This window comes from Pseudonaja textilis, chromosome 3 (genome assembly GCF_049901715.1).
Source record: "Pseudonaja textilis isolate UNSWEBS1 chromosome 3, rPseTex1.2, whole genome shotgun sequence".
Taxonomy (NCBI): Eukaryota; Metazoa; Chordata; class Lepidosauria; order Squamata; family Elapidae; genus Pseudonaja; species Pseudonaja textilis.
The window spans coordinates 69,216,339-69,232,434 of NC_141992.1; the positions used below are offsets into that span (position 1 = coordinate 69,216,339).

A 16,096-nucleotide genomic window follows, 5' to 3' on the forward strand; every position below is an offset into this window, starting at 1 on the left:
AAAATATATTACACAATGTATGTAGAGAGAAGAACTTATAAAGAATATAAAAGAAAGCAAAGAACTGTTAAGGTTAAAGGAGATAAAGAAAATACAGAGTGATTTTTGATGGAAATGAAAAAAAACTGGAGGTGGGAAAAAGCACTAAATGAAGAGCCTATATAGCAGAGAGATTAGAATCAATCAAAGCAAAGATTGATTTGGAATGAAACTCAAATGAGAGAATGCTAAAAGCAGTATTTTAGAGATCCGTATGGGAATAGTAGTGATGTGTCAAATAATGGAATTAAAAATAAATTTTTAAAAGATGGAAAGGAAGTCATAAATGCCAGAATGATGAAAAATTCTGATGGTATGGTTACAAGTGTAGGGAATATAATTTGAGAAGTGTTGAAATATGGATGTGGGTTTTTTTATGGAATATCTATGAAACTTGTTTAATATGTGTTTGGAGACTGGGAAAACTTGATGAATGGAACAATGCTGTTAATATTCCCCTATATAAAAGATAAGCAGAAAGAATGAATGAAAATACTTTTTTCTTTCTGTATTTTTCATTTTATTCATAAGGAAGTTAAAATGCAAAACTAAAAGAAAATCCACAAAAACACAAAATAATCAAGACAATAAAAAAGTGCATTGAAAAGAAAAAAGTCTAAAACATATACACTTGTTATTCCTGTATTTGGATACTGATTAATACATTACTACAATATTGGTTCCCAACCCTTGAGAATAAGCCTTCCCCGCAAATTTTCAAAGTAGTAAATCTATTTGAAAATTATTTACCTGTAATCTATATACTATATTAATGACAAAATATTTAACAGGAAGAATAATAATAAAAAAAACAAGGTTAAAATTTCAAATCCTCTGTTAATCAACCATTATTGTAATCAAAAGGCAAAAGATTTCCATGTCCAGTTGTGTCTGACTCTAGGACGCAGTGTTCATCTTCATTTCTTAGACAAGGGAGCAAGAGTTATCCTAAGATATTTTCCGTGGTCATGTGGCCAGCATGGCTATATGCCAAAGATGCGCAGAATGTGGTTACTTACCCACTAAAGTGGTACTTATTAATCTACTTGCATTTGCATGGTTCCAAACTGCTAGGTGGGCAGGAGCTGCAGAGGAACTGGAGCTCGCCCATTTCATGGCAATCGGGTCTTCAAACCCAAGCTGTCAGCTTTCCTTGATCATTCTGTTTCTTTATTTAGGTTAAGGAAATATCTTTGAAATGATGACTCAACAGGGCATGGGTTATCTAATAAAGATCAAAACTCAAAACAAATTCAGGAAGGAAGAGTGAGTGATGAAGAAGAAGGGAAATATGAAGTAGGAGCATGGTTTGATGGCATTGAAGAGAACCTCAAAAGAAAGAAATGAGTAATTTAAAGAATGAAAGGCAATATATGAAACTGGAAATAATAGAAAGAAAGATGGGTTGTAAACTATGGAGAGGTACTACTACTGTTTTTTATGTAAACCAGATTCCTTTACTTTTATTCAATCTTGTATCTTTTAAATTTTTGACTCAATATTCTTACTCCTTTCTTATGATTTGCATATTATTGCTTATCCAAAAAGGAAATAATATGATTCTTATGCATATGTGCATATTTGTGTGTACTATTAAGTTAACTCAGGTGCTTATTGGAGGAAAAATATACAGTGGCATATTCCATTACTAGCTGTGGTATGCAGATCTAGTTATAGAATAATGGAAACATTTATGATAGAAGAATCATTTGGTTATTGAAAATGACATACACTCTTTATTACTTTAAGAAAAAAAACATATGGCTCAAAGACATGATAAATATACTACATAATTATAGATATTTGGCCTTGATTAAATCCCCCCCCCCAGCTTTACAGTATGTATATGAAAATTGGCAATAGTTTCAATTTGCTGCTTTAGGGGGGAAAGAAAAAGGGCTGCATTCCTTTTCTGATCAGCACAATTTGGGATTTTGTAGCTTGACTAACTGAGAGTGTGTGTATCTGTGTACATATGTATATATACAAACGCACACACATATGCCTGAAATTTCATTGAATTAGATTTTTATTCATTTTCATTCAAAGCACTACTGGAAAAAGCATAGGTCAAATTTGAAATTTCCCTGTCCTTTGTCTTCAGCACTCATAAATTTAATTCTAAAAAGAGTGATTCATCATGTTTTCTGCTTATTGATTTTGATATACACACTAGGTCAAACGATTCTGATTGCTTCAAGTAAGACAAGGATTAGAGTTATCTTATTATTGAGATTGAATTTTCAGAATTGCTAGAAAAGGATGGCAATACTCATAGATTGATTGGGTATACTAGGAGTGTGAAGAGGTTGTGTTCATTCAGTGTTATCCTATAAAACATATTGGTCACAGCAATACTAAATTAATGCATGTTTCACTTAGTAAACATCAGCAAAAAGGACTTATGAATGTAATTTTCTTTTTAATATTTGAATAGTGAAGTGTATGAAAGGATCGGAGCACATTAAAATTATTATGACTTCCTATTAAGGTTTTATTTAATACTTTACTCTTTTGGGCACTTATAATTTTAAAAATATAATCATAACCCTTAGAAAAATATTCTTGGTATCAGCAAGCTATTTTATCGATTCCTTTTTTTGGCATAAATTCTGTATAAATTCTGAGGTGATGACGGTAATGTTCAGATCAGGGTAAAAAAAATATGACCATCTTAATCATGTGGAAAGACAGGACGGCATCATGATTGAGAGTTTACACCAAAATTGGGAAGCAAAGGGGAGAGAATAAGTAATTTAATGTTCATTCCATTCATATCAGATTACACTATTTTTCTCTCAGAAAGTGACCCATCAGCTAAATAAGTTTCTAGGCTTTAAAACAAAATTTAAAACAAAATAAATTTTAAAAAATGTTATAGCCACTGGAGGCCATGTTTAAAAAACAATAATGACAACACAAGATGCCGTTCAAACTCATTATTTTATTTTCCTTGCCAGTTTAGAGTCATTCAACTACTTTCTGTATGTAGGAGAAAAAGAGGCAGACTGTGGGATGGAGTTAAGCGCACCATCAGATTAGATTTGTTATGTTCCCAAAAATGGTCTTAGTCCAACCCCTCCTGTATTCCACTGACCTTTATCTGGCACCAATTTAATGTTGAATTTTAATTGACTAGATTATTGTATATAGATTTGAATTAATCTTCTGTGCTTCAACCTAATGGATGATCCTGATTCTTTGCGCCTGACACTGTAAAGTGATTAAATAGCTTGCACATGGTATTTAAATAGGGAGATGTTAAGAAATATAAACTTGAAAATAGATAACATAACTTTCACTTCTCACTTTATTCCCAAGCCAAACACATTGTAGCCCTCAGTGTTCTTACCCTTATTATCTTGATGTATCAGATAAGTTTCTTGCTATGTTCCCTGTACAGGGAATTAAGATTGTCTTCTAAGGGGCATGCATAAGTGCACAATCGTGTCTACTGTCCCTGTCCTATTGTCCCCAATTATTAGTTCCTATTTCTTATATTTAAACTCATGCTTATTCTTATTTCTATTGCATTGTAAGCTTTTGACTGACTAAACAAACAAACAAACAAATAAATAAATAACTGTATTCTATCACTTCCCTAGAGGAAATAATGAGTACTTGTCAGTGAGTAGTCCAAAGATCCATTAAGCAACTTTGAAGACCTATGGACCTCAACTCCCAGAATTCCCCAGCCAGCTAAACACTGAAGTTATATTTACAGATAGGCTTTGAGTTAAAACCATTCTTTTAGTGACCATTTGAAGTTAACAATGGCACTGAAAAAGTGACTTATGTCTGTGTTTTCACACTTATAACCATTGCCACATGTTCATGGTCACAATGAACAAAATTCGGATGCTTGGCAATTGGCTTGTATTTATGATGCTTGCAGTGTTCAGGGGCAAAGTCAATGGGGAAGCCAGATTCACTTAACAGCCATGTTAACCAACTTAACAACTGCAAGGGATTCACTTAATAGTGGTGGCAATGAAGGTTGTAAATGGGGTAACTTAAAAACTGTCTTGCTAAGCAGCAGAAATTTTGGGCTCAGTTGTGGTTGGAAGTCAAGGAAGGCCTAGCTGATTTTTTCCCCCCTTAGGTTAAAAAGTAAAGTCGTGTTGATTTTTTTTTTGTTAATTTTTTTTTATCCCATTTGCAGCGCAAGGCCATTGTTGTAATTGGCTTTACAGCCGCTTTTCTAATCGTCATCATTGCCCGCCTTACAAATGAAGTCAGCTTTCCTCTCATGCTGAGCTGCTTTGGACAATCCAGTGTCCAGTGGATGCCATTTTCCTATACACAAAAACGACACCTAAGGTCTCACTATGGATACCTTAATGTGAAAAACCAAGAGGTAAGGATTCACATGGAGTTACGTGATGTTCCTTCCTAAAGCTAGTTTTAAGTATTCTTTTCTTTCTTTTATGTGGGTAAGTGGAACTGCTAATTGAAAATAGAAATGTTATTAATGATTTAAGCAATGAATTAAAATTAATTAGTGGTAATTATTTACAGTAATTCTTTTTGCATGATTTTAAATCAAGTAAGATACAGGTAGTCCTCGACTTGTGACCACAATTGAGTCCAAAATTTCCACTGCTAAGCAAGATACTTGTTAAGTGTCCATTTACCATTTTTGACTTGTTAAGTGTCCAAAATTCCATTTTACGAATTTTTTGCGACAATTATTATGTGAATCATGGAGTCATTAAACGAGTCTGGCTTTCTCCATTGACTTTGCTTGATGGAAGCCAGCTGGGAAGATTACAGATGGTGATCACATGACTCCATGATGGTACAACCATCATAACTACATGCCAGTTGCCAAGCGCCTACATTTTGATCACATGACTTGGGGATGCTGCAAGGGTCATAAGTAATTTTTTCAAGCTGAAGACTATCTGTATGTATGGAACAGGATATCAAGTAAGTGGAATTGGAATTTGAGCCTTGACACAAGAACCTCAAGCGCAAAAGAACTATTTTTCTTTTGAAAGGATAAATAATATTTCAATTAGACTGTAACTTTCTTCTGTGAAGATTTTTCATTTAAGCACAGCGTCTTCATCATGAGGTATAATTAAAATATCCTCATTCATTCACTGCCGAGAAAAGACATGCCTTGGCTAACTTTTGATTAAAGTTCTTCGTGATGTAGTGCTATTGGTGCTAGACTGGTGTTGTAGCTATAGCAACAGTGAACAGAAACAATTTACACAAAGATAGTTGTAGAACTCTTTACAATCTAAATCATTTCTGACTTTGGGGTGACGCCTGGGGGAACCCAAGGTGAATTCACTCATTGTATATAATTTGCTAAGCTCTTCTGAAAAACAGCTATTACACACTTTAAAAGAATTAGCCTGTAAATTAAGGATGCTGGTTCTCCCCGCCACTCGTGAGAATACAATTACTATTTTTGCTCTAATGATACAATTTTAATTGATGAGTTGAAAGAATGCTCTATTAATTCTCTTAGATTCAGTAGATTAAATGTGTTTAATAAAGAGAAGAAAGAGAAAACATTTTTTTTCTACTGATATAATCGTTTTTAAGATTGTGTTTTAAATGGGTCTCTAGAAAATTACATTTGTACTTCTATAAAATATTTTAAAGACTAAAACAGAATTGTTATTCTTTTCATGTTACACGAGAGCATCCATAGGGAGAAGGGGGGGGGCTATTTATGTAAACAACCATATAGCTAGTCCTTGACTTATAACCATTCACTTAGTGACTAGTGAAGTTACAACACCACTGAAAAAGGGACTTACGACTGTTTTCACACATATGACTGTTGCAGCATCCCTTTGGTCACATGATGAAATTTAGGGTGCTTAGCAAGGGGCATGTATTTATGATGGTTGTTGTATCCTGGGGTCATGTGATCATCTTCTGGTAAGTAAAGTCAATGGGGAAGCCAGATTCACTTAACAGTTATGTTACTAACTTAACAATTGAAGTGATTGACTTATGACCGTGGCCAGAAAGGTTGTAAAAGGAGGGAAAACTCACTTAAATACTGTCTTGCTTAGCAACAGAAAGTTTGGGTTCAGTTGTGGTTGTAAGTCATGGTCCACCTTATACGACCCATTTTAATCTATACTTTATATAAACTCTCCATATGTATATCCTGGTGGAACTGGTAGATATGAGCTTCCACTAACAAGTGCTATTGTTATTGTTTGCATGTGTATACTTGTCTCAGGGATGTATTTTATTCTCAGAGTTATATTCTTGTAAGTAACAACATTTTGAATTTTGAAAATGTTTGAAAATAATTTATTATTTAAGTACATTTTTGTCTCACGGAACTCAGAGCATAAGGTTACAAAGTGAGGAAATGTACAGTCCCAGCCAGGATAGCAAATCCTAAATTGTTCCATAGTCACATGTAATAATGTTGATCCAGTACATCTTAAATTAATGAGATTTTGGAAACGTGTGCATATAGTTAGATAACAATAATTAAAACACCTCTATTTTTAAATCATGGAGAAAGGGTTAAGATCTAAACTAAAGCTGCATTCAAAATTATTTATTTAGCAAAGACAACGGATTTGTAATATTTTGCTGAAAGGGTATGGACAGGCAGAATAGGGTATGTATGAAATTTAATTACATTATTGTATATTCTGTTCACAAAGGAAAGTTGAACAAATACGTTATCTTGTCTTGTTTAACTTCAATGTATCATCTGTTTTGATTATTATTCTGTCCTTCCTTGGACTTTCTAAAATGTCCAAATATCCCCCTTTGTTCAACTTTCCTCATTTATTTTGCAATTAATCTTATTTATTTTCACAATTTGAAAAAAAAAAAGTCTTGTTTTGTTGGTCTCTCTCCCTACCCTTATTTTCTGACTATGCGGTGAGAAACAGACAAAATTTTAATATCTAACATGGAATTTTATATAAAAAATGGAAATTAACATCTTTAGAAATGCATAAATTTGGGACCAGAAATGAAATCAGTATCTTGTGAAATGAAAATAACAAATCTATTTTGTTTTTGCTTTGTTGTTTTTTTAATATGCCAAAATTGGTAGATCGATTACTTTTAGAAATGATTTCATTAGTTTTGAATTGTCTTGTGTTCAATTATTTGAATAGGAATAGAGGAAGATTCCATTAATCAATGTACATGTATCTGTGGAGCTGAAGAGGTAGAAGATCTGATTCATATATTATTTGATTGCTATTTGTATAAGTACCTTGATCCACATATTAAATGTATGGCCCATATTAAAACAACATACCTCATGTGTGGCCAGAATCTGAAAACAACATTTAATATAGCACAATTTCTGACTAAAATAGTCCGTCTGAGTTAGGCATATGAGGGCTTGATTGGAATAGATTGCAAAGATGATACATTTATTTATCTTATAACTATTGTATTTTACCCTATTCTCATTTTAAATTGTTTGGATTTTATTGAACCTGTATATTGATATGGCCTATAGGCTATATAAATTATATATAATTTATATGGAATAGGAATAGAAATAGACAGCCTCAGCTTAATAGAGCCCATAGCACTCCTGTCTTAGCGCTACAAAGCGGATTACTGAGATTGGCAAAACTAAGTTAGCTGGAAAACTAATTAGATTATTTCTGTTTCCCTAGTAGGGACAATACAAGGCAGTTGAAGTTTCTCTGCTGTGGGGATGAAAGCAGAACTAACTCATTGTTTTCTCCTGCAATTATTTCTTTGGAAAATTATCCCTTTATGTGGATGTTCACTGTGAATCACCATGACAGGTGAATGAATAATGGGACAATGCTGCTTCTTTAAAACCTATGAAGACTTTCTGAACCTTGTTTTCTAGAAACTGTGAGGTAGAAAGAAGTAGTATTTTATCAGATTTATTTCTTGCTTCTATTTTATGGCAGCAAAAATGTCCTAAGACTTATTTGTTGATTTCATTTTCTATCTTGACATTTTGAATCTATCTTGGACATAACTCTTATTTTGCTTACTGAAAGCAACATTTAATTTAAAACCATTTTTAAAAATTGTAAAATATTTAAAATACAAGATAGCTTTGTTTTTCTTTGCTTTATGCTACTTTGTTTTCATTATTATTTCATCGTCAGACAGATGGCAGTGGCCAGCAGAATTTTTATTACAAGATGGACTTAATAAAACAAATGGTCTTTCTGGATAGGAATTGTATTATGATATGATATTTTATGTTAACTGTTTTATAGTTTTGATGTGTACCACACAGGGTCACTTTTTCATGACATGACCAGTCATATAAATTTGATGAATGTACCCCATTAGGAACATCAAAACATATTTTGAAAGAGAAAAAAAAACATGTTGTTCTGATTATGCTTTTTGAAAAATACATGATCACAGAAGGAACACATACAATAACAATTATTTTCTTTCTCAATAGCACTTTAGAGACGTGCCTGGTTTATTCATAGTCAACAACTAGTTTAGGGCAATAATGGCTACTTGTTGAGTTTTGTTTTATACATAAACAAAACATATGCAGGTAGTCCTCAAGACCATTTAATGAACATAAATGAAACATACGTTGGTATTTCTTGAGATACGACAGGTTACTTTAAGAACTAAATTAATGACAGACACCCCAAAATCACATATAACTCTGTTTCAGAGTTATGACAGCTGCAGCACTCCTCATTCATCTTTACAAGAGATCATGGGGATAATGCAGTGCCCACTCCCTTCTCTTTACTCCCTCTCCTGCCCCAAGAGGACCCCTCCCCATGCTTCCAGGAAGCAGCCACCATTTTTAGGGCTCTGAAAATTCCTTGGGGAAATGGTGGCTGCTTTCAGAGCTTTCTGACCTGATCAACTGGCCGCCAGGAGACTGCAAACCTCCTCTTAGCTCTTGGTAGGCTTTGGAAACCACTTCCTACATATAAGGCAACACGTTTAAAATGAGCAATGGGTCAAGTTGCACTGAATGGAAATGCATGGCAACAAACTGGACAAGTTTTTTCCAGCAATGCTCATCTCTCATGTCAGGATTAAATAGGCAGTGGTGGTGTGGCCCTTCACAATGGGCAAGGTTGCCTCCTCACAAGTAGCCTGGCCAACCAGCGTTGTGCCTATCTCCACTCCACCTTGCACATTGTTGGATTGGGAGGAGGTGTGGACTCCACCCCATCATCTTTGCTGACCACCACCAGCAGCTCCTGTTCCTCACATGGAGCCTCCAGACTAACCTGCTGCAGCTGTGGCTCCCTCAGCTTGGGATCAGCCTGCCGCCCATCCAATTAACCCAGCTGTGGCTTTGTCAGGTTGCAGCTCTCTGCTCCCCGATCCAAACAGTCGTGTGGCTCCATGGTCTCTTTCCCCAGCTGTCAGGATCCTCCTCCTCCTCCAAACTCACATCTGGAGTGGGATCTGAAGGAAGGTGCATGACAGAAGCAAGTAAGCAAAGAAAATCTTTCTGCAGCTTTTTACCTTGAGGAGCTGCAGAAAATAATAAGTTCTTAACATTTAGAGACTGAAGCACAAGGCCTGCAAACAAAGAAGAAGTTGGGTCCTTACAAAGCTTTTTGCTATTTGACTAATTGTCTTTAGGACCCAGCTAGGAAAGATTTCTTTAATAATAAAGAAATAAATGGCAATAAAATGGCAACAAATTTAACAAAAAACATCAAACATTACCTATTGTTGTATGCGGTAGTACCATGTAGGTAAATCAAAAGCTAAAAAGAAACATAAAACATGTAAAAATCAATAATTGTATGCATATTTTTCTTAACTACCAGCCTCCTTAAAGGTTTTGTAAAGATATACAGAAAAACAGTTTATAGTGTACAGAAAATTATATTCTCCTTTGAGAATTACACATTGATAAAATGTTTGACCCAAAAATATATTAAGATTTGAGAAGGAAGAAAGTGTTGTGTCAGAATATCTACCACTGGCCACATAATACATAAATTATTAGAGAAGTGTAATAGATGTAATAGTCTTGTTTTGGTACAATTAAGAACATTCATTGCCTCAGATAATGATTAATGCTGTGCTAAAAGCTAGGAAAGTTAGGTGGTAAGTTCCAAAAACTCAAAATATGAACAAACAAATGTTTATAAACAAATTACAGAATCACATGACCAGACTGATAAAACAGTAGCTTTTCCTCATCCATAAATAATGAGATGAGAGTCAACCAGGAGGCAACAGAACATTGGGAGGGATTTTTTTGTGTCCATTGCTTTGATTGGGCTACAATTGAGAGGCAATTGTATTCTGTATTTTGGCTTGTCTTGCTACCTCATGAAATTGGCTAATTCAAGCAGCATCAGGCTGAAAACAAACACACACAAAACTCATACCCTCTTTTTGACCCAACCACCTGCTCTACATGAGAACATGCCACGAAAGAAGCATCTGCAGTGATATAAAGGATACTTGATATACTCTTTTATATCATTCCATCACATCATCTTAGAAAAGATGGGATGGTGAAAGAATGAAAAGACCCCTTGCTGTTATAAAACTAAACATTTACGGTAGCTGAACCCTGGTTTTGCCTCCCATGGTGAAACCAATATACAGTGATGAAAACATGTCTTCTTCTTATCTTGCTGTCCTCAGCAATTGATCCATAGATATAAAGTTTTTAACTTTAAGAGGTTACATATAATCATCATGTTAAATTCTGGAATGGCATAGGACTTCTGCTGACACCAATAATGATTTATGATGCAAAGGAGCACCATGTACAAGATATACAATAGAAAATCTAACTGATTAAGCTAAAATAATAACATCTGGCTTATATGTATCTCAAGGTGACTTTATTGGAACAACTTCTTAAATACAGTTATGTAACTGAGAAGGGCAGTCTCTTTAGACATTTCATATAATCAATACAAATATAAGCTTAGTGTGCTCTTACTGAAGCCGAATATCTTTGCTGACTTCAATCATTCTTTTTCTAATAAAAAATTTATCTCTTTGCTCTTAAGTACCCTCACATATTATTTTCTAAAGTGGAAAATTTCCAAAGCTATCTCTGTTTGCATTGTTTACTCATCACAATTCTTTACTTTCTAAAATCCTTGAATTTTTGTCATTGGTATAACATTCCAACTTATTAGCCTGTGAATACTTCATGAATTACATATACTTTGATGGTAGCAGGATAAGTTGCATAGCTAGTCTTAATAAATAATCCTGGCAATGTTTATATTCAGAGCAAATTAGCCTCTCAAGTTGAATGTAATTCAAACCATTAAATTTGGGTCATCCAATCAAGTGATAAATCTCATCCAGTGTAATTGTTTCCATTTTGAGAATGGAATCCAAGACTTTAGATCAGGACTGTAAAAGTAAAAATATAATAATTGCCATAATTGTACCAAAGGGAAAAAAGAACAATTGCTATATACTGTAAATCATCTGCAGTCATTAGTAAATATTGACTTTTCTTACATACTTTGTTTCTCATTTTTAACACAGTTTACATCTGTTAGGCAAACATAAGCAAATAATGACACCTTGTAGTTAATTCTCCTGATCAGGTTTATTAATCTGAGTACAAAAACAATAATGTTAGAAATGGTCAGATTCCTTGATTTAAAAAATTTACAAATGGTGTCTGAAAAATCTTCCCAAAAGGAAAAAATAAAGTATCTTCAGGATTAAAAAAAAAAATCTTTAGTATGGTGCTGGTAGTATTACTGTTGTTTTTTTCTGATTCCTAAGCATTCTGTCTTCAGCATGCCAAAAGAAAGTACAGCTAGAAGAAATGTTCTTGCTGATGGCTTACTGTTGATTATCTGACACAGAGTAGGCCATTAATAGCTGGGCTATTGTGTATGTCAGTGCACAGCTGAAGCTCTTCTCAATTTCTCCATTCGCAGGATTCACTTGAAGAGAACTAAGACATACTACTGGTAAGTGACAAATCAGAGGCAAAGGCAGTCATAAAATAAGATCTGACTGAGGCAAAGGTTGGCCTAGTCAAGGTTTATACTTTTCAGTGCCAATCTGGAATTTGATCAGTTCTTTACACAGCTTGTGTTATGGAATTATATGTTCAGTTTTCCTCACATCAAGAACAAACATTTGCTCTCTTGAGTAGCCTGAGCCTACCTCTGCCTTTTAGGCAGAAAAGTGTGGAAGGTTCTCTATTTTGTACAGTTATCTTCCCTATGAAGGAAGAAAACACACAGGATGGTATTTTTTGGTTCTATTTCCATACCCAGGATGCCATAAATGTGATTCATGATGAAAAATACCTGTCCTATTAGCATTATCTACATATTTACTTTGATATCACCTTGTTTCCATTGTAGCCCCAATACATGCCCCCCCTTACCTGTTTATAATATTCAGTTAGAATAGAATTATCATGCTAAAGTGGGAAGGGAACAACTTTTGATAGAAACAGCCTGGTGACATTAGTATGAAAAAAATGTCATAGCAAAGCACTTTAAGGCCTTTTCTTAGCTGATAAAAAGTATATTCTATTACACCCCAAATAATGGGTCTCACTGCCTAGCAGAACAGTAAATGCAGTATGTCAGTAAAGGTTTGTATATTGCGTATTTGCATACACAATGCAGCATATTGTGCAGCTGATTTATTATCATCTAGGAGCTAACATCAGTGTCTTCCTTCAGATGTAGCCATTACCTGTTTTCTATTTATTCCAGTTAAACAGTTATTACCTTTTAAACAGTTATTACCTGTTTTCTATTTATTCCAGGTACTCTTATTTTCATTTGCTAGGGAAAGAACAACCTTGTATAAGGTCACTCAGTTTAGAGAGGGCCTTTATGAAAAGAGCCTTGAGAACAATACTGAAGTCTCAATATATTTCCAATAGTGCCCAATTCTGAATGAATAATAGCATTTACTAAAAGGGTTTCCAAGTGTTTTTTTTTTAAAGTTTGCTGCTTCTACATGTACTCTTGCTCCTTGGAAAATGCAGTAGTACAATAGCCTCCAAACAGCTGCAGGCACTAAGGACAATGAGCTAATGACTTAGGCAATATTGGCACTGTGAAATATAACTGCTGGTAGCAATCAGTTAATAACCTAACACCTCAGCGGAGTAAATTGCTTCCACCACCTATAATTTTCCTTTCCTATTTTTCTCTACCTTTATTTCTGGGAGAAAAGGATGAAGGTGAAAATGGTGGCTGATGTCACTTGATGCATTTGGTTCCCCTAAGAGGCAGTTTCTGGGATGGTGAGACAGGAAAAGTGCAGTGCCTAGAGAGAGCAAAATTGATGATGATTCCATAGAAGCAACTGTAAATGAGACTGCTTATGTGGGAGGCTATAATTAGCATCAATTTGGCTTAAAAAGTAGTTCAGGTGAAAAGAAACATGCCAGCAAAGATAAGGTTTATCATTTTTTTCTAGTAAAGGGAATAAGCTATGAATATTTATAAAAAAAAGTAAATCTCATTTTATCTTGCCTGTATGGTCTATTGTATTGTATATACAGGCATGAAGTACACACTTTGCATGACTTCCTCCCTGCCCATTTATACTGATATTGTATATAGCAGCCTTTCACAATTTGGAGCTTTCTCTACATGCATTGAGACCACAGTTCCATACTTTCCAAATAAGCACGCCAAAGAGTTACATACATTGACTGAAAATTTTGCGAGACATTGCTCAAAGACATTTGGTGAACATATCTGATTGGGTAAGATTGATGTGGTAGGACTTCCGTTTCTGGATTTCAAAACCAACAGGTTATTTTGCAAGGCTTGATGGTTATTATCAAAGATGTAATTTTTACAGCTGAGGATTTTGGCAAGCTGCTTTGATTTGGATGTATTTGGCAATCATTGGGCACAGCATTACAGAACCTGCTTATATGAAGGATAACTAAGTGAGTTGGAAACATGCTTTTAAATTCTGCTTTTTCCAGACATTTTGTTGGATTATGATTTCTGTGTTTCAGTGTTCCCTAATTGATTTTCACCTAGTGCTTGAAATAATATCTATAATTTGCCAGTTCAGCAGCAGCAGCAGCAGCACTCCAGTTTTGTACAGGATGATATTTTCCAACTAAATGCATTTTGATCCTGAAAAACCTAAAAAAGCAGCTCTGCCTGTACACGTAGTTCTACTTTATTTACTTAAATATAGTTAGTAGATATGGTTTATCATCTTAGGTAGACATTGTAGTAATGCTAAGGAATTTTGGAATCTGATACTGATGTTAGTTTAGAAAATTTAGAAAATGGGTATAATACCAAAACCTAAAGCTTTTTCTTTTAGGGATGGGGATAAACAAGTGGAGAAAAAACATGGGAATTTGTTTTTATTATCACTATGGTGGCAAGACTGTTATATGTTATATACTATGAATGTGTTAAATACAAATATTATGTTAAGATGGAAGGAAAGAAAAATATATACCCCCAATGAAAAAATGGACCTTGCAATTAATTGAGCTAGCCATTTTAGTGAAATGGACTGATTTGCTCAGAGATTTCCTCAAATTTCATGCAACCTTGAAGCCATTGATAGGTTTCTTACAAGGTAAAGAGAAGCATAAGCTTTTCGCCTAAAATTGTTTTAATTTTCATTAATGTAATTTAATGGGCGCCTATTCTTTAGGATTGTAATTATGGATGTATTAGTTTTAGCAACCTAAAATAGCATCTATTGATGGAGCTTCATATTTATGACTGAATACATTGTCTTTGACAATTTCTATCTTCTGATTATTCAAGATAATCAGTAATATTAATCTTATGTACTATTTGATGTCTAGCTTAATTTTAAGCTTCAACATGGCCTGAGCTTTGAACTTGAGCAATACTTTCCTGAAGACTTAATCTTTCAGTTGAATTTTAATATGTGAAACTGGCATACTGAAAGATATCAAGAAATCCAGAGTGGCTTGCAAAAATGTGTTTGATCTTAACGTATCTGAAGGCTATTGAATAGATTTATTATGAGACACATTAACATCTCACTTGAATAACTTTTCAGTTGAATCTTTCCATACCATTAAGAAGAATGCTTTGGGAAAGAATTATGTCTCTGAAATATAACATCTGCTATTTTTTATTATTCAAGATAATAACAGCATTAATGTCCCGATTTGCAGCAACATCCTCTAATCTTGCAGGGTACAGAACTCATATTTTCATATGTAATTGATACAAGATAAAAATTTGTTCAGCCTCTTGGTGTGATTTATTTTTATGCCCGCAGGTTTTAACAAACCTTTTTTGGGGGGTGGGGTGATATAGTTATATTCCTACTTAGGTATTATTCATTCTCATATGTGCGTGTATGATACTTATGTACACACACATATCACATCACATCTCAGAATCTTACTCAGCTGGAATAATAGAATCATGGAATGGGAAGGAGCCATTAATCCAATCCCCTACTCACTGCAGGAATCCAAATTAAGTCAGCCCGGATAGACGGCTGTCAAGCCTTTCATTGAACATAGCCAGTACAATATCTTTTCCCCCCATAAGCATGTGTTTTTTTATTTCCTAAATTAAAAATTTGGCATTTTAACCTGTTAAACATCATTCTGATATTTTCTGTCTATTTTTTAACTTTCAGGCTTGCTTTGAGTATTATTTCTTCCTAGTGGGGCATTTACCATAACACCTAATTATGTGTCATTTGCAACTTTGAGAAGCATTCCCTTATTTTGTCATCCAGATCACTAATCATCAACATCTACAGGAGAACCAAGGAATGAACCTTGCAGCATCCCTGCTTCACACCTCTTTCCAGTTTGCAGATTGATATAGAATTTCTGAATGCAATTTTCACACAACCAATGTAGCAACTTCATTATGTCATCCAGGTCTAAATGTCAAATTCCCAAACTACTCCTACTTTCACCCAACAGCCCACATGCAGAACTTCCTTTGCAGAATTGCAGGCCCAGTTTTGCAGACAGCCTTGAAACTGTCTGAACAACAAAAATCCACCTTGTTTTCTTGAAAGAACAATGGTTGAAAGTCTGAAAAAGACAATCCCTACTATAGGACTGGATTTGTGAATATGCCACGGTGATGCAGTGGTTAGAGTGCAGTACTGCAGGCTA

General features: G+C 34.4%; 1 protein-coding gene across 2 annotated transcripts in view; it reads left to right on the forward strand.

The window, feature by feature from the left end:
• ST6GALNAC3 (ST6 N-acetylgalactosaminide alpha-2,6-sialyltransferase 3) overlaps positions 1 to 16,096 on the forward strand; it is a 317,172-nt gene that overhangs the window by 136,089 nt on the left and 164,987 nt on the right. The window contains exon 2 of one of the 2 annotated variants that reach the window (XM_026700193.2): positions 4,202 to 4,396. The exons of the other annotated variant lie outside the window; for it this stretch is intronic. Within the exon in view, the coding sequence (XP_026555978.1) occupies positions 4,202 to 4,396 (195 nt within the window). The remainder of the gene's footprint in view (positions 1 to 4,201; positions 4,397 to 16,096) is intronic. 2 annotated transcript variants of the gene reach the window in all.